Here is a 27,364-nt window from a genome sequence, read left to right on the forward strand (position 1 = left end):
ATTGACCTTTTGAAGACTTTGCCATGAAAATTATTATTGCTGTTGTAGACATACATGATATAGGTACTTTCCGAAGTGTATGCCAATCATTTTATCGTTGTGATGCTTTTATTGCAGTTGATGGTCATTTAATGTAATAGTTCTTGTAAACATCCATGATTAAAATAACTTCATTCTTTATTCATCATAACTGTGTTTTCATGTTTATATTTTCACATCAGCTCACAATATATGAAAATTCTTGCTTTTATAATACCATAAAATGGTAACCATTAATTCTGTTACATCTTGTATATATGTGTATAAAATTTAAGAGTTATATTTTTGTTATTCTCATAATATCAATTTTAAATTGTGTGCATGTTTTAGAATAGCTTCTTCCTATGGATAAAATGTTAGGTTCTTGTTTGATAAATACTGTTAATGTCATTCCACTGATGCACTGTGTCAAAAAAGAGTCTTTACAACAGTTTTTCGAAGCAGCAATGACACGGAAATGGCTTTAATAACAAATTTAATAGCATTTTATAAATTCTGTAAGAGCATAAAACTTTTGCTTTGAACTGCTAAATAATTTTTTAAAAATTTATTTATGTGAATAAACGTTATATTGCAATATATATTAAAATATTTGATAACATATAAATCAATATTTTAATTTTTTTTTCCAGTTCTTCATGTCTGCAATGCTATTGAACATCTAACATCCTTAAGTAATACTGAAGATGCTGTCCAGATTATGTTCATTTTACAAGATACTTTAAATCAGGCTATTTTAGCATTTTATAGAGAAGATGATAACTGATGTCTGATGCAAAAGAGATTATAATTTTTTGTAAATATATACTTGTAGAGCTCTTTCTTGATTTTTCATACATTTATGCTTAAACAATAAATCATATTTTTATAATATGACTTTGAACAAGTTAATGAACTAAAAAAAATTATGAAATTAAGCACTGTTTTTCACAGAAAATCTTGAAATTCTTTTTTGTATCTGGCTTCTCTTCTTTCTGCTAAAGGAGTCTTGAAAAATTTTCTTTGTTTGTTATTTGGTGTCATTTTGTTCTTCATCCAAGGAGAAATATTTTCCTGTATCATTTAGAAAAAAATAGTTACTGCTACCATAGAATAAAAGCAATTTAAGACATATAAGATACAGTGTTGGAATAATATAACCATCTAGCCATGTTTGTTCTGGATAATATTTGCTAGATAGCACGAAATACAGGGTGTTTAATCAGAAGTTTCAAGACTGGTTCATTTCTGAGTAGGGGAGCATGCGTGGACCGGTTCTGCTGGGTGGGGGATCTCAGGGAACGAACTGACGCTGCGGCAGTTGCCTCCGGAACTCTGGAAAGTGCACATCACTTGCAGCGTGAGTGCGTATCATTGACCTTGGTTGAAAAGTGGGAGAGGCGAAAATGGAGCAGCGCTTGGAGCAACGTTATGCGATTAAGTTTTACGTGCAACTGAACAAAACCGCCACAGAGACTCTTGGTATGATTCAAGAGGCCTTTAAGGAAGAAGCCATGTCCCTTGCAATGGTTTTCATGTGGCACAAATGTTTCAAAGATGGCCGTGGGAACGACGACTGCTCTGGCATCAAGCCGAACGGATCAAAATGTGGAGAGAGTGCGGGAACTTTTTAAACAATGACTGTCGTCTTAGTACTAAGTTAATTGTCGATGAACTGGGACTCAGTCAGAGTATGGTGTGGAGGATTGTGACGGAGAATTTGACGATGTGAAAAGTGTATGCCAAGCTGGTGCCAAAAGTTTTGTTGGTGGATCAGAAACTCAATAAAGCAATTGATGGTAGCTGAATGTGCATGTTCTTATTTGAACTGTAGGGTTTCTGCAATCTGTAACTCCAAGTTACATCTTAAAAGTATATAGCTGTAGGTCAGCATGCTAGACATGACAGTCCAAATGATTCCAAATATGCTTGGCATAATTTAAGACATAAATAAAAGCATCCAGAAACACTCAAATGTTATTTAGGTCAGTGACTATTAATATCTAACATGTAAAGAAGCACCAAGATTTCACAAAAGAAATGAAAATTCACTATAAATCGTAACTATATAAAATTAAAACAGATGTTATTTTTACAAATTTAATACTTGCAATATATCCAGTAATATGCAATATTTTTGGTATATTGTCCACATATTTTTTTTAAAAAGAAAAGTGCTTTTCTTGCAAGAAAGTATGTGGGAGCATGAAAATTACATTTTTTTAGATAATATTTGCTAGATATCATGGAATGAACTCAATAAAACAAGGAACAGTAACTGGATGTATACAGTCAAAAGTCGTTAATCCGGACACCCATAATCCGGAATGATCTATAATCCGAACTTCAAAGCTACAAACTTTCTGCACATGCATCAATGCATAATGCGTTCACGCATGCTCATATGCATGTGCGCATAATACGTTTACACATGCGCATCTAATGTATAACTAACGGTATAAGCTAAGCTAAAATTATCTAATTATCTATTTCAGTTAATGTTGCAGATTGCATTGTTCCTTAATCTTCGAATTGGATCCAGCTTATTATTTTTTGCAGACTGTTAGAGCAATTTTATAAAAGTAAGCTTAAACTTTCAATTATGTCAAATAGAATTTCCGATGCTGAAGCTCCCAAAGGATCTACAAAGCGAAAGTATGTTTCGATGTCCATCAAACAAAAAGTGGAATTGCCGCAAAAAATGGATTAAGGCATATCCTTCGTTTCTCTAACCATTCCAAAATCTGTTTATCAATTTCACACTACTCTGCGGAAGGGGGGGCGTCGCGCCGCACAATAAAATGGAAGTTGATCTGTCAGCACTATCCTTATCTTCAGGGCAGATGTTTTTATTTTATTCAGCTTATAATTCCTTACTAAATGTAGTATTTCATCTCAATGTATTCTGTCTTTGATATGATTTAAATCAAAGTCCTCGTCATTATAAATATCACGAGTACACATCAAATAGTTTTCTGGTCACAATTTTCTAATTTTGACTATGCGTAATGTATGCTTTACGCATGCGCACATTGAAAGAAATGTTTAATAAAGTAAACAAATAAATATTAAGCTTTTTTTTTTTTTTTTTTGTAAATTTTGATACCCTTTAGATCATAATTGCTCTTTATTTCATAAATTACAATTTCAGATTTTTAATTTTATAATTTCTGCATGCCATCTTACCAGATTTAAACTGATGATCTATAATCTGGGAAAAATCGATAATCCGGAATCACCGATGTCCCGACGAGTCCGGATTAATGTCTTTTGACTGTACTCATATATGCTCATCTGGAATACAGGGCATTCTACAATTCAGAATTTGAGTATACTGAGCTACAGCTACATCCTTTAAGAGCACTCTGTTTCCTAAGAATGTGTAGATAACCACAAAATTCAGTTCAATATCACAAAATAATTTTAAAATGAGCATATCTTTAGAATTTCTGATACAGTCTCGCGTGATGCAAATAAAAATCTGTTCAGTATCTGTTTAGAATTCCTGATGCAGTGTTAAGTGTTGGCATAACATTTTTCTGTTTCTTTCAGTCTTTTTTTCAGTTCATCATGTCAATCAGTTTCTGACTAAGATGGCCTTACAAAACTTTTTTTTTGTCTTTTTATTATTAACGTTTTGTGTGCTTACTTTATTTATTAAATGTTATGTTCTTGCCGCTTACACCACATGAAATTCGATTCAACAGCAAAACCGCAAAATATTTAAAAACTGCATATCTTTAGAATTTCCAATAGGCAGTCCTGCATGCTGGAGATAAAAATTATTTTCCACACAGTGTTGCCACTGCTTGCTTTGAAATCATTGAGTTTTTTTAATTAAAAATTTATTAAACTTTACAAAATATGAAATAGATAATAAAACAAATTCAAAATTTGATGGCTCTAGGTACCATTGTTTTTCACAATGCGAAAAACATGCATATATTAATGCAGATTATTCTATTATTTAATTCCTTCAAGTAAAATACAAGATGATAATATTTAATAGTAACAATTTGAAAAGTGATATTCCGCTTATAGTCTTATGCCATTTTGAGACTAATATCCCATTAGGGTAAAATTCCTTTTGGATCTTAGTTTTTTCCAGTCACAATACCCAGAGTTAAAAGAGCTGCTAGTTGTATTATGAATGCGGTTGCAATAGGGTTAATAATGCTAGTAGTCCCTTCTTGGTATATTCTAACAATGAAAACATAAAAGCAGTCCACAAAGTAGCAGTTTCATAGATACTACCAATCTTTGATGTGATAACTTACGGTAATATCAATACTGAATATCCATCCATTCACTTAATGTTTGTTATTTCTTCACTGAAAAATATCCAATCCATTTACTTATTACACGTACACTGCGGGGGAAGGGAGACAGTTCTATATCTCCCATTCTACTGGGCTGATTGATGAAATTCAAATTGTTTCTTCCATGTATCGAAAGCGTGACTTAGGATATATATTAGATTTATATACAGCATTGTTCTAACATAAGTATTTTGATACAAAATCGGTTTTCTTCTGAAATAATATACAAATTTTTCCCTTATTTCGATTCTATAACTCAAGTTATGGTTGGATATCAAATTTTGTAATATTTGGTGAGAAATTAAAAATTTATCTTGGTGAATTTTTTCAGTTTGCGCCAAGAATAATTCACTTGGCGAACTTCTTAATTTAAAGCAACCCAATTTCCTTTACCTTTTTTCTCTGTACTCGAACGGGGGAAGTCATCGTTCATATTTTCAAATAATTTTAACAAAGTGCGTACACCACATTTTCATTATTATCACTCATAATAAATATGGCAAATTTCAGAATGTGGCAAAATGTAAATTCCCGTATATCTTAGGAATTTGAATAAAGAATTTTTTGCAGGTATGATTAATATATCTACTTTAAGATGATGGCAAACATTTCATAGGTTATAATTCAAAATGTTCTTCGAGAAATTTATAAAAATTATTTAAAAATACAAATTTTAAAAATAAATCACAAAAAATGGGTGAATTTTATTTGGAATGAACCTAAATTTCAAAATATGAAAGGAAGAATCAAGGAAGTCTAATAAAAAAAAGATATCAATAAATATACACCAAATTCAATTAACATCGAGGAGCTCATTTTTTAAAAACTACTTGTGCAATTTTTATAAAACTTGGCAGTTTGGCATAAGTTTTGTCGGAGAATCAAAATATGGAAAAAAAATTGGCATGCCATTTTAGAAAAAGTCTGATTTTGTGTCAAAATACTTATGTTAGAACAATGCTATAAATAAATCTAACATATACCCTAAGTTGTGCTTTCAATACGTGGAAAATGCAATTTGAATTTCGTCAATCCGCCCAGTAGAACAGGAGATATAGAACTCCCCTGCGGTCTACATGCACACTCAACCTTTCTATGTCCTAACCTTATAGCATGGCAAACATGATATGGAGGACAGCAGTGTTCGCATTACTCATGCATAATTACAGTTTTCCAATTATCATTAACAGAAGGAAAAAAATATTTACTATTTGTGTACTTACAGTTTGAAGGAACTGCATATTTTCTGCTAATTTCTGTGATTTGGGAGTAGCTTTAACATCCTGCAAGGAAAATAAGTTTAAATCTGATAAAACATTCATGAAAATATTTAAGAGATATATATCAAGGTACAAGTTTAAAAACTGCAGGATATAAAAATAATGTACTTTTGTATTAATGCAACCACCTTAGTAGAAGTTAAATTTTCAGAATATGTTAAATTCTGGCAACCATGCGCATAACCATTCTTCCGGCAAGCATGCTCATAACAGGCCTGAGTCAAGCAACGCTGCCATTTCCAATATGCATTCTTTTTTGTTGTATCCCAAGTTCCAATGATTTTTATAAACAAATTATAGTGTGTTTTGCCTTAAAATTAATTTTAAGACTAATTTTAAGTTCTTGGAATTTGTAAACAATGGAAGAAACTGAAGTAAAATTCATGTGGGAACATAGAATTTTGCTGAAAATTTTTTAAAAGGAAATAATGTGAAAATACATTTTTAGAGCTGCTATTGCCAAAGATTGCACAAAGCTGAGTCTTCAGATTTCTCTGCCTTTTTTTTTTTTTTTTTTTTTTTTTTAAGCAAAAACACTGTGTACTTCGGAAGAAGAATAGCACAAAAAATTCTGGAAAGATCTGAAAAAGAATGTGTATTTTTTTTTATTAACATGCAATACTTATTTAATAATTCAAATTTGTATTTTAAATTGCTAAAGTAAGTTTTCTTTTCATATGTTGATAATGTTTACTTACTGATGATAAATATTGATAGTATGGGAAAAAAATAAGCATGAAAACCATCATCTTGCACCCAATACGTAACTTTTACCCTTTCATCTGTAAAAAATTCCCATTTTGCAGCAAGGTGACAGCATTAATACTTAAGTACCAAAATAGGTAGTACCAGATTATATTTCAAAATTTATTTGAATTTTAAAAGGATGGTTGGTGTGGTGGATGCCTAAGTGATTGAGGCAAATTAACTTAAGAGCTGTCTACCTAGGATTTTAAAAGGAAAGTTAATATTTGCCAAGTCATTTGAATTCCTTGTATGTAAAATAATAATAATAAGTCAATGAAAAAGCTATTTCTAAGATAATTTTGTACACCAATATTTTTGTTGCTTTTGTTTACCAGTTTATGTAATAAAAAGCATCTATATGCATAACATACTTGTTGATGAAATTGATGGCTTTTGGGGAGATCAAATGGGTAGATACAATGGAAAAAAAGTGTTTCTCTTTTTTTAATATGATTATTATATAACTTATAATTAAAAATGGCATTTTTTAACACATCAGTACCATTTGAGCTTTTGCAGCTGAGGATGATGGTTCTGTAAAACCATTGAAACTAGTCATGTGAAAATTTGAAAATATAATGCTGATTTTTGTTGTTTGACTTCTGAATTAGTATTTGTTCGGTCTGTTGTTGTGTCTTAACATCAGTACTTCCTTTTAAAATGTTGTTGTACTATGTTAAATGTACTATGTTATACAAATAATTTTATGTTTCATGTACATATTTCAATTTTTTATTAGCAGTGGAATACAATACTTGAAAGGAGATAGGTTTCAGGATTTTCACATAAAAGCATTTCATTATATTAATCATTTATAGAATCAAAAGCAAAGAAATGAAACATAAAACAAATTAAAGAAACATCAAAAATCATTGAAGAAAACACTTGTATAATTGTTATGCTCTTTGTTTTTTATGACTTGGATAAAATTCTCAAATTGTTATGTAATAATGTTGAATGCTATTAAAATTACTAACATATTCATTGCTCAGATGGATGAAATATATTTATGTTAACTATCTTTTATAGAACTAACTATCTATACGTATACATCAATTTTTAAATCTTCTAATGTTTAGTCAGCCATATTTTTTCTAAAATTATTACTTGACTACATCAGCTTGGCAATCAGATTACTGACAGACTATCTTTATGACTATTATCTTAAATGTAAAAATATTAGCTCTATATTTATTGCATGCATTCATCTGATAGATTCTTTTTTCATAATTTTTCCATATGCTTACCTATTTTATTTCATATTAAGCATTTTTATAAAGCTTTTTAGATTAAAATTTGAAATGGATTTATATAATTTACATAATTGGAAATAATTTTAGTCACAGCTCTTCAGAAAAAGAATTTAATTCTGATTTGAAATTAGTTTCTATCAACTTGGCTTTTGCCTTGAAGTAACTGTGTTGTTCATTCAATCATGAGTTTTTTTTTTTTTTTTTTTTTTTTTTTTTTTTTTTTTTGAATATGTAACTTATACGAAGATCTTTAATTTATTTTGCATTTAGCCCCATAAACAGCCAACTCGCAGTGTGCTGCCATTCAGCAAAGCATAAGATATTTAATTACTTTTAAATTTAATCAATCTGCTGTTACTTAACAAACAAATTAAGTAATTTAATAGCAGTAAATATCTCTTTAATAAATCTTTTTTAATAATGTAGTTAATAGATATGGTTTAATATTCATTTATTTTATAATGTACTGAAATGACAATTTTAATTACCATATACAGCATTATTGTAATTAACAAAAGATGTCCTTAATGTGCAATATATCATGTTTGTCATTAAGTAATGAAGAATCTGTATGTATGTATGTTCTTCACACTGTGTGGGGGGGGAACTCCCCTGCAGAAACTCACCAAATTTTGAACATACCGTCCTCAACCCCAACCTGTGTATTGCCAGAGTGTGAATTGGTTATTTATTAATTTATCTCATGTTTTGTGGGAATTTAATGATTTTTAGATTATAAATTAAGTGACTTAAAAGCTTTACAGTATGCAGTCTGTTTCAAATTTTATCAGAAAACTCAGTGATATAAAAGAAGTGTGCTACCACTCAGCAAAATACAACAATTTAGTCATATTATGGAAAAATGGCTGCACTCAGAGCAGTAGTTTTCAACCTTTTTTTACCTCACATACAAACTACTGCTAACAGATCACTCCCCTCCTTCTTTTCAAAACTAATATGAAAAATACTACACGTACAGATATGTATACATGGTATACATTTATTTAGATTATTTTCTAACATGTTTTATAAATTAAACAACAAAATGCATGTAAAATGCTGGTAAATATTAAAACTCGAATAAAAGCAGTTTTTTTTTTTTTTTAATTTTTGAAAACTAAAACTAAATTTTTAATAGCTAAATAAAAGGGTAATGTGTTCCCCGCTGAAATTATGAAATCCCCCTCTTCCATACAAACATGTGAACACCGATAAGTCCGAATATTGAATTTGCTTTTATTATATACGATATTTATATTTCAAATTTAATCAAAAACTCAGCAATACAAAACAAGCATTTTTTCACTTGACAAAGTATAATATTTATTTGTCTTCCAAATTAACAGCTCAGCGATTTAAAAGAAATGTTGCCACTGCTCAAATTAGACTACTTTTATCTGCCATGCACTACTATGTAATCATTCAGAAAAGCACATGTTTAATTTTTCTTTCAAATTAAATGTTTTCAGTTAACAGTCTGAGTAATTTAAAAGCAACAAATGCAGATTCATTTCAATTATTATTATGCTGTATATCAGGGATTCTCAACCATGGTAGCATTTTCGAGTTTTAGGGAGGGGCATGTGGTTAGTCTTTTATTTAACTGTTAAGCATTTAGTTTATATATATATATATATATATATATATATATATATATACGTAAGATATAACAAAATATGATGGCTGTGCTAAGAAACAAATAGCAACCTCAAAATTAACTATTCTAGATTTTATGCTCTCCCCCTAAATTCATCTGTTCTCCCAAATTTGAGATCTTTCCATGTTACATAACGCTGCTTGAAAAGTGAAACTAAAACCAAAAATTAGCCAATCACAGATTAGATATACTTATGCATCTACTTGGTATAAATACTGCTTTGCAAAAAACTATGTCATTCCTTTTCCTAGTTTCCACCATGTCTACAGCCACAAGTTAAAAGTACCGGATTCCTTCTATGCAATTAAAATATGACAAATATGTATACATACAAGGTGAGACCATTAATTTCCAGAACTGACGCAGCTGTATGAGAACTGTAAATCATCAGAACATGTTAATGTTTGTATTTGGAAGATTGTTTATGTGTGCATGTCCAATGAAGCCAGGGCTATTCGAATTAAGTGGTTGTTCTTGAAACATGCATTAAAATTCAGCTGTCAATTTTTTTTAATGAAATAGATATGAAGCAGTGAATTAACATTAAATCTGCTTCAAACTGGGCAGAACTGCCAGAGAAACCCATGAAACGTTGAAAGAGGTGTACTAGAGGAAGCATTATCACGTTCTCGTATTTTTGAAAAGTTTGATAATTTTTGGGACAGCTGCAAAAGTGTCCAAGATGACATGCACACTAGATGGCTGAAACAACTGAGAAAGTTCATGAGCTTATTTCCGAAACTTATACAACTGAGTACAGAAGTGCATTATATCAGTTGGGGTTTACTTCAAAACATATTAAATGGGTATGTATTTGATAAAATATTTTCCGGAGTTATTAGATTAGACCTGGAAATTAATGGGCGCATCCTGAATATTCCTTTTTCGAGTTTTGGAAAGGAGGAGAGTAATATCTTCTAGAAATGGTGAAACTGGTGCGTAGGGTAAAAAAGTTTGAGAACTCTTATTCAGAGTTGTGGAGTCGGAATCAGGTAGATTTTTGGGTAAAAGGAGTCGGAGATGGAGTTGCTAAAAAACACGTCGACTCTGACTCCAGTTTTTATTGAACAGTTTGAATTTGAAATGAAATTAAAGTGAATTGAAAAAAAAAATTAATGACAAAGAGTTAATATTTTTATTTATGAACTATATACATTAATAAATAGTTATTTTCTATTTTATTGACATATTAGTAAATAAATATAAGGGAGCAAAATGGACGTGATATTTACCATTATTAATTAAACTGATTCATTTAGTTAAGCAGCAAGAATTCCTAAAATTGATGCCATTCTTAGAAGCGAGCAGGAAAAGGAGCAATGCAATGGAGTTTTTCAGAAGCTGTAAATAACCCTAATATTTCACTAACAGAAAGACTGTGGAATCATCTTGCAGAACTGGAAACCCTTCTTTCAACACCGTATATAGCTATAGAAAAGCTACCATCTGAAGACTTAACAGGAGACGAGAATGTTAGAAGATGTAGATAACCCTAATGTTTCACCAACAGAAAGACTATGGAATGACCTTGCAGAATTAGAAACTCTTCTTTCTATACTGTATATAGCCACAAAAAATCTACAATATGAAGAATTAACAAGAGGCAAGACTGGAAGAATGTAATGTTTGTTCTTTCTGAAATGAAGGGTTTATTGCAGAAGGAATCATTTCTTCAATGAAGAAAAGAGAAACTAGTTTGCAAGACAGTAAGATCGTGCTGAGTTCAATATATGTAGATCCAAATCGCCGAATTTTGTTGGATGGCAAACAAATTAAAAAGGCAAAGAAAGCCATCTACAAACTTTCATTAAGAATGAAATTATTATCAGAACAACTGGAGTATTCAAATCAGAACAGTCAAACTGCAGATATTGTAACTGAGTCTCTATTATCGTCTTCCACTGATGAATTAGATTTTGAAAAAATATTTGGATAATATTGAAAAGGCTAAGGCAAAGCAAATGAAAATAAATAACCAAGAGCCTTTAGATATAAAAATAAAAAATAACAAGATTTATATACGGCCTTTGGAGAAATAGATAAATATGATTGCTCTTGCAAGACACCACCTCTTTTAGAACTTAAGACTCTTCTCAGATCTGAAGTTTATCAAATTGGATCTATGGTCCTCTAACAAAGAGGATCTTGCCGAAGTTTTACTGTTTCTTAGAAATTACTAATCCGACAAGTTTTTCCGTTTCGTAATAAATGCTAATTAATATAAAAAATTTGCTATACATCAATTTTTTTTCTGTAGCATCTATTACTTCTATATTAAAAAAATAAGCTGTACCCATGTGTATATGTTTACATATATATGAAGGAGTCGAGGTTGGAGTCATTAAAATTCCAGGAATCGGAGTTGGTCATTTTCCCTACCAACTCCACAGCCCTGCTCTTATTCTATATCTTACATTTCTAGGAGACTAGTTTTTTTTAGACTATTAGGTCACTTGTAACTACTTGTTCTGTTTCGGTTAGAATATGTTGTCTATTTATAATGGTGTAATGATTGCAGCACCATGTAATGTCAGTGGTGAGAACCAATATTAATGAGTAAATAGGTTATCACACATCTACAGTCCCTGCTGGCCGGGACTTTTCTGAGAAATGAGATTCTGGTAGCACTGGTTTAAACGGGAGGATTCCTAGAAAAAAGAGCCCCGCCTAGCTATGGAAGCAATGTTGCGGCTACACAGGATTTTTTCAAACCTCACTGAAAATGTCTCGGCTGAACCTCAGTCCCAGGTAGAGACAACAAATCAGACGAAAGATCTGCTTCTGAAGCCTCATGTGATCCCAATCTGAGAGCTAATCGATTAGTGTTTGGCATTCAAGTTTTTGTAGTAAGTGAAAATGGTAACCTAGCTACGTGTGTTTCCTGGAATTGTGGGGGTTGCGAGAATTGTCCCTTTCGATGTCAAATCCTGCGTAGCCGAAACATAACGTGATTGGGACTTAAGTGATTAAGCGGGCACTCAGTTCACCACAGAGTTTTTTTTTTCCTCTGCCTAGTCAAAATGACAGCCAATTGTTATATTGTAATCCTCACTCACTTTTTTGGCCATTTAAATGGCATTATTTATGTGTTGATGAAAATAAACGTTACGTTTTTTAACTTGGCTTTTATGAAATCATATACAGTCCACAACCACATGCTATCAACATTTTGGTCCTAACCAACCCGAAGAAAGATTAGTAACTATGGATAATCTTATACCACTGAATAGGCAATATGGTTGCTTAAAGACAAAAGTCATAAAACTGGAACATCTCTGTGTGACTTTGTCAAAAGTAAAGAAAGTGTATTATTTCTAGAAGTGAAATTGCAATCAGTAATTAAAATTAAGGCAATCCTTAATGAACTAAAGCTGTAGTACTTCAATATACCAGCAGAGATCTCTATAAAGGAATCCTGTGAAATCACTGAAAATATAGAGGATGATCTGGAAAAAATGTAGGTAATCTGAAATACCTCTGTGCAAAATTAAAATCAAAAGTGCTAAATAATAATTGTAGAAAATATTAATGTTAAATTCCCCAAAATACCTTTACCTCAATTCTCTGGAAAATATGAAGAATTTCATAATTTTAAATACCAATTTATGTTTATTTATTTAAGTGAAACATAAGAACTTAACAATTTTTTTTAATGACATAGATATGAAGCAGTGAATTAACATTAAATCTGCTTCAAACTGGGCAGAACTGCCAGAGAAACCCATGAAACGTTGAAAGAGGTGTACTAGAGGAAGCATTATCACGTTCTCGTATTTTTGAAAAGTTTGATAATTTTTGGGACAGCTGCAAAAGTGTCCAAGATGACATGCACACTAGATGGCTGAAACAACTGAGAAAGTTCATGAGCTTATTTCCGAAACTTATACAACTGAGTACAGAAGTGCATTATATCAGTTGGGGTTTACTTCAAAACATATTAAAAGGGTATGTATTTGATGGGTATTATTTATTTTATTATTTAATTAATTATTATGGAAAGGAATGAAAATACATGCTAATCATTGTTTTGGGGTTTAAAATTACGTTCTGAAGATAAACGAGTGATAGTTGATAGTCATATACAAAACATTTTAAACCAACAGAGAATTTAGCAAGAATCAGCTAAGGAACTTTGCCGGTTATTAGACAGTATCAAATGCAATCGATGGCTCTTAAAAACCTTCGAGCATGATCTTGCTATACTGTCTAATTAGCGGTTCTCAACCCTTTGACTAATGCATACCATCTAAACAAAAACTGAAAAACTTTAGTACCACCACTACATTTTAGGGCAAAACTGAGCAAAGTCGTACTGTCAACAGTGGAGTGCGCAAGGCTCTTGCCATCAACAGGCGCAATCTTGCACTCCATGCTACAATGGATTTCATAGGCTTGCTCTGATGTTACTGTCAGACAAGGGAGATAAGTCACGACAAAAACAACAACAACAATGGATTAATAATTTCACACTTTACTAATTGTTCTATAAAATAACTAGTTATTCTATAGATTAACTAAAGATACATTGTTAAAGTAAAAAATAAACAATTTGGCCTTAAAACAAATCCTTTGTTTTATAAAACAACTGATGATAAATTGCTATTCTCTCGGAAAATACATTTCATATTATGGATAGATTAACTGATAAATAATAAAATAAAATAGAATACATAAAAAGAAAACCTGAAAGGTTTCAGATTTCACATTACGTCTAAAGGGGCGTTTTTTTTAACATTTTGTGTGTTACCTTCATTTATTAAGTATTATGCTCTTCGCACTTAAAATCACAAAATTCAATTCAACGGAAATATTGCAAAATGATTTTAAAATGAACATATCTTTAGAATTTCCAATACACAGTCTAAGTCGTTACGTTTGCTGATCAAAAATTCTTTAATGTCTGACAAAATATGAGATAGATAATAAAACAAATTCCAGATTCCAAATTAGAGCTTCCAGATGCCCATATTCGGTGGAGGATTATATTATTCAAAATTTGATGGCTCTAGATACCGTTGTTTTATCACAATGCGAGAAACATACATACATTTATCCAGATTCTTCATTATTTAATTTCTTTAAATATAATACAGGACAATAATATTTGGTGGCAACAGTTTGAAAAGTGAGATGGACATTCAGAGCGATTCGATGCAAAATCGCAAAACGAAAACAATAGTCTCTCAGGAACAAAGCCTCTTTGAACTAATAATAAATATTGTTGCTATATTAATTAAACAGCAATACAAAAAAAAAAAAAAAAAAAAAAAAAAAAAGACCAAACTGCACCAAATTTATACTTTTACAGCTTATAAAAAGAGTTAAGCTACTTAGTCCTGCTTTCAATAAAGCAGCATACGCATCCCATCTTTGCTAATGATCAGGAATTTTCTAATAGAATAACGAAGGTATTTACTAATACTTCATAATGATTAGGCCATCGTTATTCTATAAAATAACTAGTTATATGGCAGAATCCAGTAATTTTGTATACTTTAACTGATTCATTAAGGTAATTCATGAAATATAGTTATTTTATGAAACAGCAAATTCCAGGCCACAAACTGTTAGTTTTCAGTCAGGGACAGATGAAATCGTTTAGTTCCACAGACGGAAACCATTATTATGTTAAAGCAGAAAAACTGTTTCCCCATTGATTTTTTTTCTTCCACTTTCAGTGAGACCTACCCTGACACTGTATCTCTTTCCAAAATGGTGTGAAGTGTGGGAGAAATGAGATCTTCCCAGAGGCCTCTTGAAAGAAACCTCTTTTCTAAGTGACCTTGGTAAGGTGCAGCTAGCTCAGCGTCTTACACTTAACACTCCTTCAAGATGGCCCTCTATAACCCTGCTGGTTAAATGAGAATTTGGCTGCTTTCCCCAACTCTGATTGGCGAGATTTTAGAGTTCCTTTTTTTCCGGGTGACATTTTTTCTGTTCCTTATTTTCCAGGACACTCTTTCTGTTTCCCTTTTTTCTGGGTGACATTTTTTCTGCACACTGTCCAGGCTTGGCAATTCCTAGGCTTACTAAGTAACTAGTTTTGAAAGCTTTTTCACTTGAAATAACAAAACCTTTCTATTATTTTTTGAATTCCGATAATATTCTCTTAAAATATTCTTCAAATTTTTCCTTTAAATTGGCATGCTTAGATTCAAGATGTCTTTTAAGCAACAACAGTTTCATACTTTGATTGGATAATAGTTCACCACAAAAAGATTGAGGGACTATTTCATCTCCATTCTGAGTAAACCCAAATGATAAATAACCTTCATTATATTTTCTACAAACATTTTTTTTTTTCAATATTCTTAGTGCTAGTAGATTGCCGTGGATCCATTACCTGTGAATCATCACTTTCCCTCTTAGTCAATGCTATCCATTTTTCTATTTTGAAAAAAATCTGAGTTTGTTTTATTATTTGTTCACAAATATTTAAATCCACAAATATTACGAGTTCTTCAGAAACAAATGACGATATTCTCAAATTGCGTAGATAAGTAAGAAATGCAAAGCAACAAGAAGATAAAATACCTCCTGTTAGAGACAGCAAATTAGTGTAAAAAAAAGTATTCTGAGAAAAGAGCTGTAGGGATTTATATTTATTTTAACTAATAATTTAAAGTTTTATTTGAAACTTTTCTATAAGCCTTCATTCCCCTAATTGTCAGTGCCAGAATAGTTAAATGTTGTAGCATGTGTGAACGCACGCAAATTTTCGATGCTGAAGGAAGTAGTTAAAAGTCGAGTTTTGGTAGGAGAAAAGAAAAGTTGGGTCTAGCTGCAGTCTCTGCCATAGGTACATTTGCTTATTGCTGGTTCAAGTGGCTTAATTTGCATTGCTTTGCTGCCACTAGCTTAGAAGGGGGTTGAAGTTCGTGATCTCGCTGAGCCCTGTAGGTTAGTTTAGCATTTGTTAAACATTTCAACTTTTAATTTTCAATTACCTGACTTTCAGTTACTGCCCAACTATAGGCAAAGTTTGTTAGCGTCAAGTTGACACACTGTAAATTTTAAAGAGTTAATAAAGGGTTTGAACCCTTCTTCTATGTAGTTTCCTGCTACTCCTGTATCCAGATAGAAGTTAACCCACCTGGACTCTAGAGAGCAATATGATTCCAGAAATGGTGGCTACATAAATCGATCAACACTAAAAAGATGATTAATGAGATACTATTATCTTTTTATAGGAATTCATTTCTAGCACTCCTTTTAAAAATATCGTTTATCACAAATTTTGTTATGCCTACGGCTAAAAAAATACTTATGAAAATAAAAACGGATTACTTTGCGAATGTCTATGAGCGGCTATTGACGTAAACAAAGCCTAGATCGCATGAATTTATGAGTGTTAGAGAAAAAACTTAAACAGAATGTCGGGGTATTTAAATTTTGAATTTAATAGTTAAAAATACTTTGTTTCTTTGCATACCACCAGTTCGCTGGTCTAATGCAATGTTAGTTAATATTCTCCTTCAGTAGATTGACAAAGGAACTTGAAAGCAATTTGAGCTGACCTTAACTCCAAAGATATTCCTTTACTAAATGAATTTTTAAGTTTTCTTGAAAATCAAACTTTGGTACTAGAAAACATCCATAAAAATGTGCCTATCAAAGTTCCGCCTAAACCCAGTATTGGTGCAAAATTCAAATAATTCCAACTAGAAAAAAAAGTATCCTTTGTAAAAAAAAAAAAAAAAAAAAAACATTCGTTTTAAATGTAATGCATTAAAAAATATGAATGTTGAGAATAAGAATGCAATTCAAACTTTTTGTGCAGCCGCTGCTTCCAAAAACATCATTTCCTTCTCCATAGGGACAATGACCTTCACTCTCCAGTGGATACTCCTTACCTTCCATCACCCAAGGAAAAAACAAACCCCTCCAAAGAAGCTTCGGGTGACAATATACATAGACTTACAGCCATTTCCAGGGCAGGAAAAGCTGTCTTACTCAATACAGTGGTTGTTTATGTGACAAATGTGTTCGGGCAGTGCTGTAGAATAACACACCTACTGGACTCTGGTTCGCAGATGAATCTTGCAACCAAAGAATGTGCAGAATTTTGGACTTGTAAACTAAACCCATCTGAACATACATACATTTCAGGAAAAAATGAATTAGCTCATTATATCAAGGCGATGATTTCTCCCCATACTTCAAACAAAACAGAGACCTTTCCTCATAATTCAGAATTATGTATTATTCCAAAAATAACAGATATAATTCCTTCATCCAAATTGGATATTTCTAATCTAGTGATACCAGGTGGGAAACACTGCCTTACTGAATACGTTTGTTATTTATGTGTCGAATGTGTTCAGCAATTCTGCAGAATAGCAGTCCTGCTGGACTCTAGTCTGCAAATATGCATTTCAGGAATAAGTTGATGAGCTCATTCTATCAAAGATAAGATTTCTGCCCACATTTCGAAGGAAACACAGATCTTTTGTCACGATTTAGAACTATGTATTATTCCAAAAATAACAGACATAAGTTCATCATCTAAACAGGATATTTTTAATCTAGCAATACCACATGACATTAAATTAGCAGATCCTAAATTCTACACACCTGGTAAAATCAATATCTTGATAGCGAGTGAATTATTCTTTAACATCTTGAAAGAAGGTAGAGTTCAAGTGCTTAATGGAAACATAACATTGCTATTTAATGACAGGCGTTCTACCTACTCTTAATAAACAATCCTACTGCTGTTTGATAAAGGAATCAAATCTCGATAATACAATTAAGAAGTTTTTTGAATTAGCATCCTTCCTGGGAGACAGTAATGAAGTGGTAAAGAATAAAGGAGAAATATTTGTGAAGAACATTTTAACACTAGCATTACAGCATTTTTCAAAAACCTATAACTACAATCAGCAGAATAGAAAAAAAGGCTTGCTTTTTGATAAAATTACATAAAGTTAATGCTTATAACAATACATTTTGCTTGTTTAATAAGTAAATAAAGTAAATTGAATTAATACATGCAACCAAAAGATAATTTAATGTAAGAAAGAGCAAAATAAAGCAAAGTGAGTAAATATATTAATCGAAGGATAATTTAATATAACAAAATGCTAAAAGAGAAAAAAAAAACATTTTAGATATTTTTAAACTTCTTATCATTAAATAAATTGAATTCTAAAAATTTTCAGTATTAAAATAAATACATTAAAAATTACACATATTAGTACTTAACATTACTCGGTTTTGCAGTGCATAGAGATTACTAATTTTTAATTTTACCTATACAGGTTTCACAAACATATTTTTTACAGTATTCATATGTATTCAAAGTATTGTTGCCTCTGCATACATTTATTTTGCATTGTTTACGGTTATGGGAAGAGTTGACGCAATACCGATTCTCTTTTCGTTAGATACAGAAAATTTGTGAATTTTGGATGAAATGTACATCTTTCGAAGCTCTTCAGCCATATTCAAAATAAAATCATGACAGCTGATATTTTTATATGCAGTTGTTTTCTCGTAAATTATCCATGCATTTATCACAGCCAAATCAAGAATATTAAAAAAATAATAAAAAACCCCAACTTGAACTGGCCAACGGCTGGATGAAGACTTCACTAAGTATTTTCTGGCCATCAGGTTCAAAACATTAACTCCATATTTTTCTAATTATAAAAATTCACAACTTCGAGTGTACTTTTTTCATCAGATGTGATTTCCAATGTTGGGTGCATGGCACTCAGGAGCAGGATGCTCTTATTTTTTCCATCTTCCCTTGATAAGACATAAGCATTATATTGTTATGCTTAGCAATCTTACAAGAACAGAGCTCATCTGTCATATTTTTTGAAAGAATAAGGTCTTTTTGAATGATTTATTTTGCTAATGCAGCTTGAATTTCTTTTACTAATTTCAGCGGTTCCATCAAGCTGCATGTTCACCTACTGTTTTCTCCAGCTGGTCTTGTTTTGTCTTTTCCCAAATAGGGAAATTCATTCAATAAATATTTTGACTGCACATCAGTAGCAAAATTTCATGCTGAATTTGTCCGGCTTTCTAGGCATATACTGAATAAATCGGGATTTGATCTTTGTGGGAAATAATTGTTCATACACTGTTATATTTTTGTCCCGTTTATAACATTTTGAGCAGTTTTCTATAAAAGCACTCCAGATATCTGAAAAAAGGCAAATGGAATCAGTTTGCAGTCTTGAGAATCGTGATCTAAATTTTTACTTTCCTTTTCTGTTTCATGAACAGGTTCTCCATCAGACGAATCGGATTCACTTGTTTCAGTAGAAACAATCCAGTCCTTGTCAGATAAACTGGATGTAGTTTCGGAATGAAATTCTTCATCAGGTTCAGTTTCTGAAGCAGAATTATCATCAAAAAGACTTTAAAAAAACTTTCAGCATCTTTTAATTCATTAGGTATTTTCTACCAAGGGCATGATAAAAAGGTCAGAACAACAAAACTATCCAAATGAAGCAAAGTACATTTACGTCTACTGAAAAATAAACTTTCTAACACAAGCAAAATGCACAGACTGTGCAAAAATTCCAAAACAGGTGGTTTTATCCCTGCTCCTCCCTCTCCATTCAATTCTGTAAAATATGCAGGGAGACAGAGTTATGATAATGTGTTTAATATGTCAGGTATATACATATAAGGGACTTCAATCCAGAATAAAACAATATATTTTTTCTGCCCATTTTATACCATGCACAAATCATTCATTAAATTTAATTGGAAACACTGCTGCCGAAAGTTGCATGGAAATGACCACTTTTTTCAATACGTTCAGGATTGTACGTATTTTTTTCAAGTTCTACACATAGGTGGAATGCATTACAAAAATTTTGTAAGAGCAAACACTTGTATTAAACCTATTTGTGACACCAGGTGGTCTGCTCATTCCGATGCTGTGAAATCCTTAAAGATATATGTCACGTAGGTATGTATATATTTATGAAGAAATTCACATATATATTTATGAAGAAATTAAACATTGTTTACATCCTTTTTCCTCAAACAAAGATGAAAAACCATTAACAAGGTCCGAAGCTGCTGATTTATATAAAAAACTTCATACATTTGAATACGTACTGTTACTTACTATATGGGAAAAGATATTAGAGAGAAGAGATGCTTCAAACAAGACTCTTCAACAAAAAGACGAATCCCTAAATACAGCAGTTTTAATATATGATTCTTTGATAGATTTCATACAAACTGTTAGAGATGATTTTGACAATTTACAAAAAGAAGCAGAAAAAGTTAAAGATATTGTATATACTAATGCAGAAAATACGAAAACTATTTCATGATGAAATTCCAGAACATAAAATAAGATTCAGTGGCAAAGAACATTTTAAAGTTAATATTTTTGTTGTTGTTGTATGTGATTCTTTAATTAGCAACATTAAAAAAAAAACGATTTGAGGGATATAAAACTATTAACAATAAATTCAAAAGAATTCTTAATGATAGTGATGTTAGTGACTCTTCAATAGAGGAATTAAAATGCTATGAACAAGATTTAAACCTAGCAGAACTGAAAAATGAAGTATTACAATTTAAGACTTATAAAAGTAAAAAAAATATATATATATTATTTCGCCTGTATCCATGTGGTCAGGTTCAGGAAAATAATATTATTGAAACATTCCCTAATTTAGACATAATTTCTGAGAATTTATTTAATACTTCCAAATAAGCAATGCAAGCAGAGAAAGATCACTCTCAGTAACGGCTAGAATAAAAAAAAAATTAAGATCCTCATTAGGCGAACAAAAATTAAATAGTTTATCATTACTTTATATAGAAAAAGAGTTATTAAATAACTCTATTAATTCTGACAACTAATTGACGAGTTTGCAGAATTTAAAGTGAGAAAAAGGCAACATAACTAATCAATCTGGGTATTACTGCTTGTTTTGATAAATTATGTTTATGTTTGTTTTAATAAATTATGTTTATTTAATTTTTGTACATGTATATTATTTTTCCCCTTTTTTTCTTGGAATCTGATAATTAAATATAACTACATACCAGATGCTTTAAAAGCAAATGCAATATATGTGGCATGACTGAAAAATAGGCCCGGAGTTACTATGTTGCCTAGGGCCCGCTTTAGCCTTAGTCCGCCACTGACTCAGTCCAAACCAAGTCGCATTTCCTCTGCCCGGTCAAAGCAGCAGCCAATTGTTGTACTGTAATCCTTACTCATTCTTTTGCCTGCTTAAGTGGCATTATTTATGTGTTAAAGAAAAAAGGGTTGTTAATTATTTTTATATTTTTTAAATATTTCTATTGTTTTTTTGGGGGGGGGGACATTGTTGATAAAATCTTTGAAGTGTTAGACAGTAATTTGAAATTTTCAGGTGGCAGTTTTATCCGTAGTTTACCGATAAAATATTTTAAAAGCTGTTTCATTAAATCTACAGAATATATCAAAATATTTTAAGCTTTGTATTATTAGTTTATTTATCTCATGACAAAATACTTAATATTAGGAAGTCCAGCATTAGAAATAAAAAAATTAAGTCTGTCGCTCCCAATTGGGGGAAAAAAAAAAAAAGACATGAATAAATTACTTTCTAAGATAATATTAATAAATAAAATTCCACTTTTATATTTGAGCTTTATGAGCATGTTTTCATTATGAGATTTTTTAAACAATTTTCTGTGTTAAAAATATAGGGTTAAAAACAAATACCTTCATTTCAATGGTAGTCGCATCTTGCAATGTTTTAGAAGTAAATGTTTTTTGCCAATTACGAGGTGAAAATTTTTGTGAGGGTGTTCTTTTTTCCATTCTCACTGTTTTAGGAGAATTCTATGAAACAGAAAATATTTGTTAACATTTAAATACAATAATCTGGTTTCATTACCTCCCAGGATAATTAATATACATATTTTTATAACAATAAAATATTTCCAAGTAGCTATGCAAATATTTCAATAATGTGCTGCAGATTATAAAATCTTTTAAAATGAGGTTTTGTGATTATGAAAATACATTAGCATGATTAAAAAGATATAAATTTATCACCATTTGGAAAAGTGTCTGCAAAATTTATTAATATTTGGAAGGTAGAAGATAAATCGAGAACCATATTTCTTATGCTGATCTTTTCATATTTATCAGTTTTCCTTCTTTTGCCTTCTGATGCAAATAAATCAGACGGATAAATTCCATTGTTTTTAAATGTATGATTTAACAAAATGGTTCAAATTTATACTGTCAGATGTTACAGCATATTTCAGATTTAGTTCTCACTTCGAGACAAGGCAAAAATACATAAAAACTCATAATATCTATATTAAAAATTGAAAGATATAAGAAAATATAAAACACCAAATACAGTAAAAACAATTAAAACAAGTTTTACAATTAAAATCACAGTTTTTATGCGGAAACAAGTAATTCAACCAGCACTCAAGAAGGCAGATTTTTCATGCACAAAGCTGAAAGTTTACTTTTAGTCTTGCTTGGCAGTAAGACACTGAAAACATAGAAACTGACTTTATTTGTTGTGGATGCTATGCTGAGTCCATATATGCGATAATTTAATAACTTAAATAATAATTCCAGAATGGATTAAGCATGATTTGATTCGCAATAATAAAAGAAGACGTTAATTTGTTGTTGCAAAGCACAGTTTCTCTAGATTGGCAACACATCCATTATTTTGCTAAGTTTCAAGTGTAAGCAAATATGGTTGCTACAGTAAATAAATTAGGCTTAGCCAAACTTAAACAACTTTCAAATTGTTGGCAATTCTACAATTATAACATGCAAATTAAATAAAGGCATAAAACCTTAACTGGAACATAAGAACAACATGATTCAATGATTTTTAAAGCAAAAAATGCACAATTTACCAACATATAAGAATAAAAAAAATGAGCTCACTTAGCCCAGTAACAGAGTGGGTATACAAATATATATATATATACTTATATACTTTTGGTGCAGCCGATTGCAACCAAAAAGGGAACTGCACAACTACATGTAATAGCAGTCCTATATACAAAATTTCAATCTTCTGAGGCAACTTGTTTTTGAGTTATGCGAGATACAAACATATGCACAGATAGACATCACAAAAAAAATCTCTTCTGATTCCATTTAAATCAGTTTTATAATTCGTTTGAGGAAAAAGAGTCCTATATCGTGTCCTTACATACAGATGTCAAGCAAAAACATTGCTAAATTGCATTTGATAGCGGTCAAAATGAATATTTTCGATGAAATATGGTACCGGAATGTTTTGTGAATATAATACTTTCTTTACTTCGTACAGGGAAGTAAAAAAGCGTATAAATTATTTTGTAATGAATATTTTCCCTAAAATTTCATATAAATATATACTTAACATTAAAATAACCAAATGTTTCAATACTTAAAAACAACCATTACCGTAATTTTTACGCCAATAGTTAAAATTCTTTAAAATGTTAATGTATTTTCTAAATAGCATATATATTCATTTTCAGTTGAATTAATCATTTTTTTCCAACATTATTATGTAGAATAGTAAAGAAGGATTGAGATTTCACAAAAGAAATGAAAGTTCGCTATGAATTTTGACTATATAAAATTAAAACAGATGTAATTTTACAAATGATTCATACTTGCAATTTATGCAGTAATAGGCAATATGTTTGCCACATTTTCCACATATTTTTTTACAAGTGCTTTTCTTACAGCAAAATACATGACAGCATGAAAATCACATTGTTTCAGATAATATTTGCTAGAGATCATGAAATGAACTCAATAAAACAATGGACACCATCTGGATGTTCATATCTCATTCATATCTGCTCATCTGAAATATAAGGCAGCCTACAACCCAGAACTTGAGTGTATTGAGCTACAGCTACACAATTTAAGGGCATTATGCTTCCTAAAAGTATGTAGCTATAGCTTAGCTCATTGGATATGACAATTCAAATTATTTCAGATATGCTCAAGATAATTAAGATCAAGCTAACATGATTCTAAAACTATTCAAGAACAAACCCAATAACACAGCACAAAGCATTTTCCTATTTAGAAACACAATCACCATCACCAGAGAATGTTATCATATACACATGCAGAAACAAAATGACTGATAACCAATGCAAAGTACTTGAAATAGTATCAGTAATCCTAGTCATATCAGAAATGCAAATCACGTACAGGAATCCATTAAGTTTATGGAACAGTAATCATTACTTACTGAAGAAGACAACATTTTGTCACTTATCCTTATCAAATGACAGCAGTACTTTTTAACCAGGATTGAGTTCCTTTCAGAAAAGTAGAAGAAATTAAAAGTAATATGGTAGTGTGTGTGCATTGGAAGAAGAATATAATAATAACAATTTAACTTATTTTAAAATAAATACATTATTATTTTTACAATAAAATGTGAAATAATTAAATAATTCCTTCCTCAAAAATATAGTAAAACTTGTGCTAGAATTTTTATTTATAAATTAATGTGATATTTCATTGAACTTTTCTTTTCAAACAGTCTTATGAAGAAAATAATGCTCCTTACATTATTTACAGTTTAAAATTTAAATGGATTAATTGTTTTTAAATCTATACATTGAAATATTAGATTTTGAGAATATTCTAATGTTTTAAACATGTCCTTATTTATATAATATTTTTTGCTTTGTTTTTTCTTTGTCTAGTTCTTTCTTTTTTCATTCTAGTTTGATAAAAGAAGCTTCACTTATATGAAAGATCTTACTACAGGAGAAAAAATATTTATTACCAAAGAAATTTATTGCAGGAAAAAAAATACGGCTAAAATATACATAAAAAATATCTGTTGTCTTCCTTGTATAGCTTATTAAATTATATATTGGGTTGGCAACTAAGTAATTGTGGATTTTTTTTAGAAAATCAAAGACAATTTTTTCATGGAACTAAATAACTTTATTCTGTAATGTATTGCCCATTTTGATCAATGACCTTTTGCCATCTTTCAGGCAGCATCATAATCCCACGTTCATAAAACTTCTGGCTTTTATTAGCAAAAAACTGAATCAGGTACGATTTGACATCGTCATCATTATTGAAATTTTTACCATTTAAGGAGTTTTGTAAAGATCGAAACAAAAAGTAATCAGATGGTGCAAGGTCAGGACTATATGGTGGATGTGGCAAAACATCCCAACCAAGCTCCAATAATTTTTGCCGAGTGACCAAAGATGTGTGTGGCCTTGCATTGTCATGATGGAATACAACACTTTTTCGATTTGTCAATTCGGGCCGCTTTTCTTCAACTGCATTGTTTAATTTCGTTAGTTGTTCAATGTAGACATCAGAATTGATTGTTCGGTTGGGTGGTAAGAGTTCAAAGTAGACAATTCCTTTGTAATCCCACCAAACTGATAACAAAACCTTCTTTTGATGTTGTTTGAGTTGGTTCACCAGGCCTGCTCCACGTTATTTTTCGCTTGATATTGTTGTAAACAACCCATTTTTCATCGCCAGTTATCAGTAGTTTTAAAAAATGGATCATTTTCATTAAGTTTCTTTAGCAAATCGCAGCTGTTAATACGTATCGTTAAATGCGTTTTTTTCAGTTCGTGAGGAACCCATGTATCGAGTTTTTGAACCTAGCCAAGTTGTTTTAAGTGATTTTCAATGCATGTATGTGATACATAAAGCTTCTCTGCAATCTCACGTGTTGTACTGTGATGATCTGAATCGATTATTGCTTTGATTAGGTTGTCATCAACTTCAACCGGACGACCAGAGCGTTTTTCATCTTTGAGTGAAAAATCACCAGAACAAAATTTGACAAACCAATTTTGACACTGCTGTTTTTTTAAGGCTTCGTCACCATAAACAGCACATAACTTTTTATGAGCTTGTGATACGTTTTTCCCTTTGTGGAAATAAAAAAGCAAAATATGACGAAAATGTTCCTTTTGATATTTCATTTTTCAACGAACACCAAACAAAAACTACGCAATCGATCAAAAAACTTTTTTTACTGATTGACAGCTGAATTGCCAACTATTAAATAACAAAATGTGTTTTACATTTGTACTATGTCTGCAACCCTAAAAATTCAACTGAAGCCATCTATGAGTGAAATCCGCAATTACTCAATTGCCAACCCATTACATTTTTTTCAGCATTTCCGTTAAATTTATATCCTCAAATTTCATTAGAAACATATTTCTCACTCAATCAATTCCATTCTCACTTTGCAGCACAGGAAAAATACATAAAACTCAAAACATCTTCATTAAAAATTGCAAAATACAGAAAAACCTTAAACACCACAAAACCTTGAATGTATTTGACATTTAAGAGCATGTTTTCATTATGAGATTTTTAAATTCATTTGCTGCATGGGAAAATATAGGAATACAAAGAAAATAAATACCTTAATTTCAATCGTAGTAACATCTTGCAATGATTTAGAAGTAAATGTTTTTTGCACATTCTGAGGTGAAAATTTTTTTGAGGGTGTTCGTTTTTCCATTTTCATTGTTTTGGGAGTATTCTATAAAACAGAAAATATTTATTAGCATTAATATAATAATCCGATTCCAAAACTTCTCAGGATAATTTTATATATTTTTATAATAATAAACCACTTGCAAACAGCTATGCAAATATTTTCATAATGTGCTGCAGATTTTCAAACCTTTCTAATGAGGTTTTGTGATCATGAAAATACATTAGTATGATTAAGAAGATATAAAATTATTACTGTTTCAAAACATTTTTGCAAAATTTATTAATATTTGGAAGGTAGAGGATAAATCCAGAGCCATATTTTTATGTCTATCTTTACATATTTACCAGTTATGTTTGTCTTCTTATATAAATAAACTAGAAGGATAAATTCCATTCTTTTTAAACATATGATTTTATGAAATGGTTCAAATGTATACTGTCAGATGTTACAGCATATTTCAGATTTGTGAACATAGAGTAGCATAAAAATACAATTACTTCAAAATTGTCTGCAAAAGTGTAACTGTGTGGAAAGGGGGGGACCAGAATGAGAGAGGGGAAAATGCATCATCTGCATATCAGCCATATTGTAACAAACAAACAAAACAGAAAATAAATAAATAAAAGGC

The 27,364-nt window shown here is 30.8% G+C and overlaps 2 protein-coding genes across 14 annotated transcripts in view; one reads left to right on the forward strand and one right to left on the reverse strand.

Moving 5' to 3' along the window:
* Positions 1-912, forward strand: part of LOC118194171 (HEAT repeat-containing protein 6) — a 138,995-nt gene extending 138,083 nt beyond the window's left edge. For all 3 annotated transcript variants that reach the window (XM_085814039.1, XM_085814038.1, XM_085814040.1), the window contains one exon: positions 672-912. In XM_085814039.1, the coding sequence (XP_085670165.1) occupies positions 672-805 (134 nt within the window). In that variant the 3' untranslated portion in view covers positions 806-912. The remainder of the gene's footprint in view (positions 1-671) is intronic.
* The window catches only part of LOC118191969 (uncharacterized), a 205,433-nt gene continuing 178,566 nt past the window's right edge, over positions 498-27,364 (reverse strand). For 9 of the 11 annotated variants that reach the window (XM_085814032.1, XM_085814029.1, XM_085814033.1 and 6 more), the window contains 4 exons: positions 26,659-26,778; positions 21,969-22,088; positions 5,561-5,620; positions 498-1,092 (listed from right to left, as the gene is read on the reverse strand). In XM_085814032.1, coding sequence (XP_085670158.1) covers positions 967-1,092; positions 5,561-5,620; positions 21,969-22,088; positions 26,659-26,778 — 426 coding nt within the window. In that variant the 3' untranslated portion in view covers positions 498-966. Of the gene's footprint in view, positions 1,093-5,560; positions 5,621-21,968; positions 22,089-24,483; positions 24,554-26,658; positions 26,779-27,364 lie in introns of those variants that run through there. The other 2 variants (XM_085814034.1, XR_015040438.1) reach the window with 2 other exon arrangements.

This window comes from Stegodyphus dumicola, chromosome 3 (assembly GCF_044657685.1).
Source record: "Stegodyphus dumicola isolate Sdum_Otavi_A_Nest chromosome 3, ASM4465768v1".
Classification (NCBI taxonomy): domain Eukaryota; kingdom Metazoa; phylum Arthropoda; class Arachnida; order Araneae; family Eresidae; genus Stegodyphus; species Stegodyphus dumicola.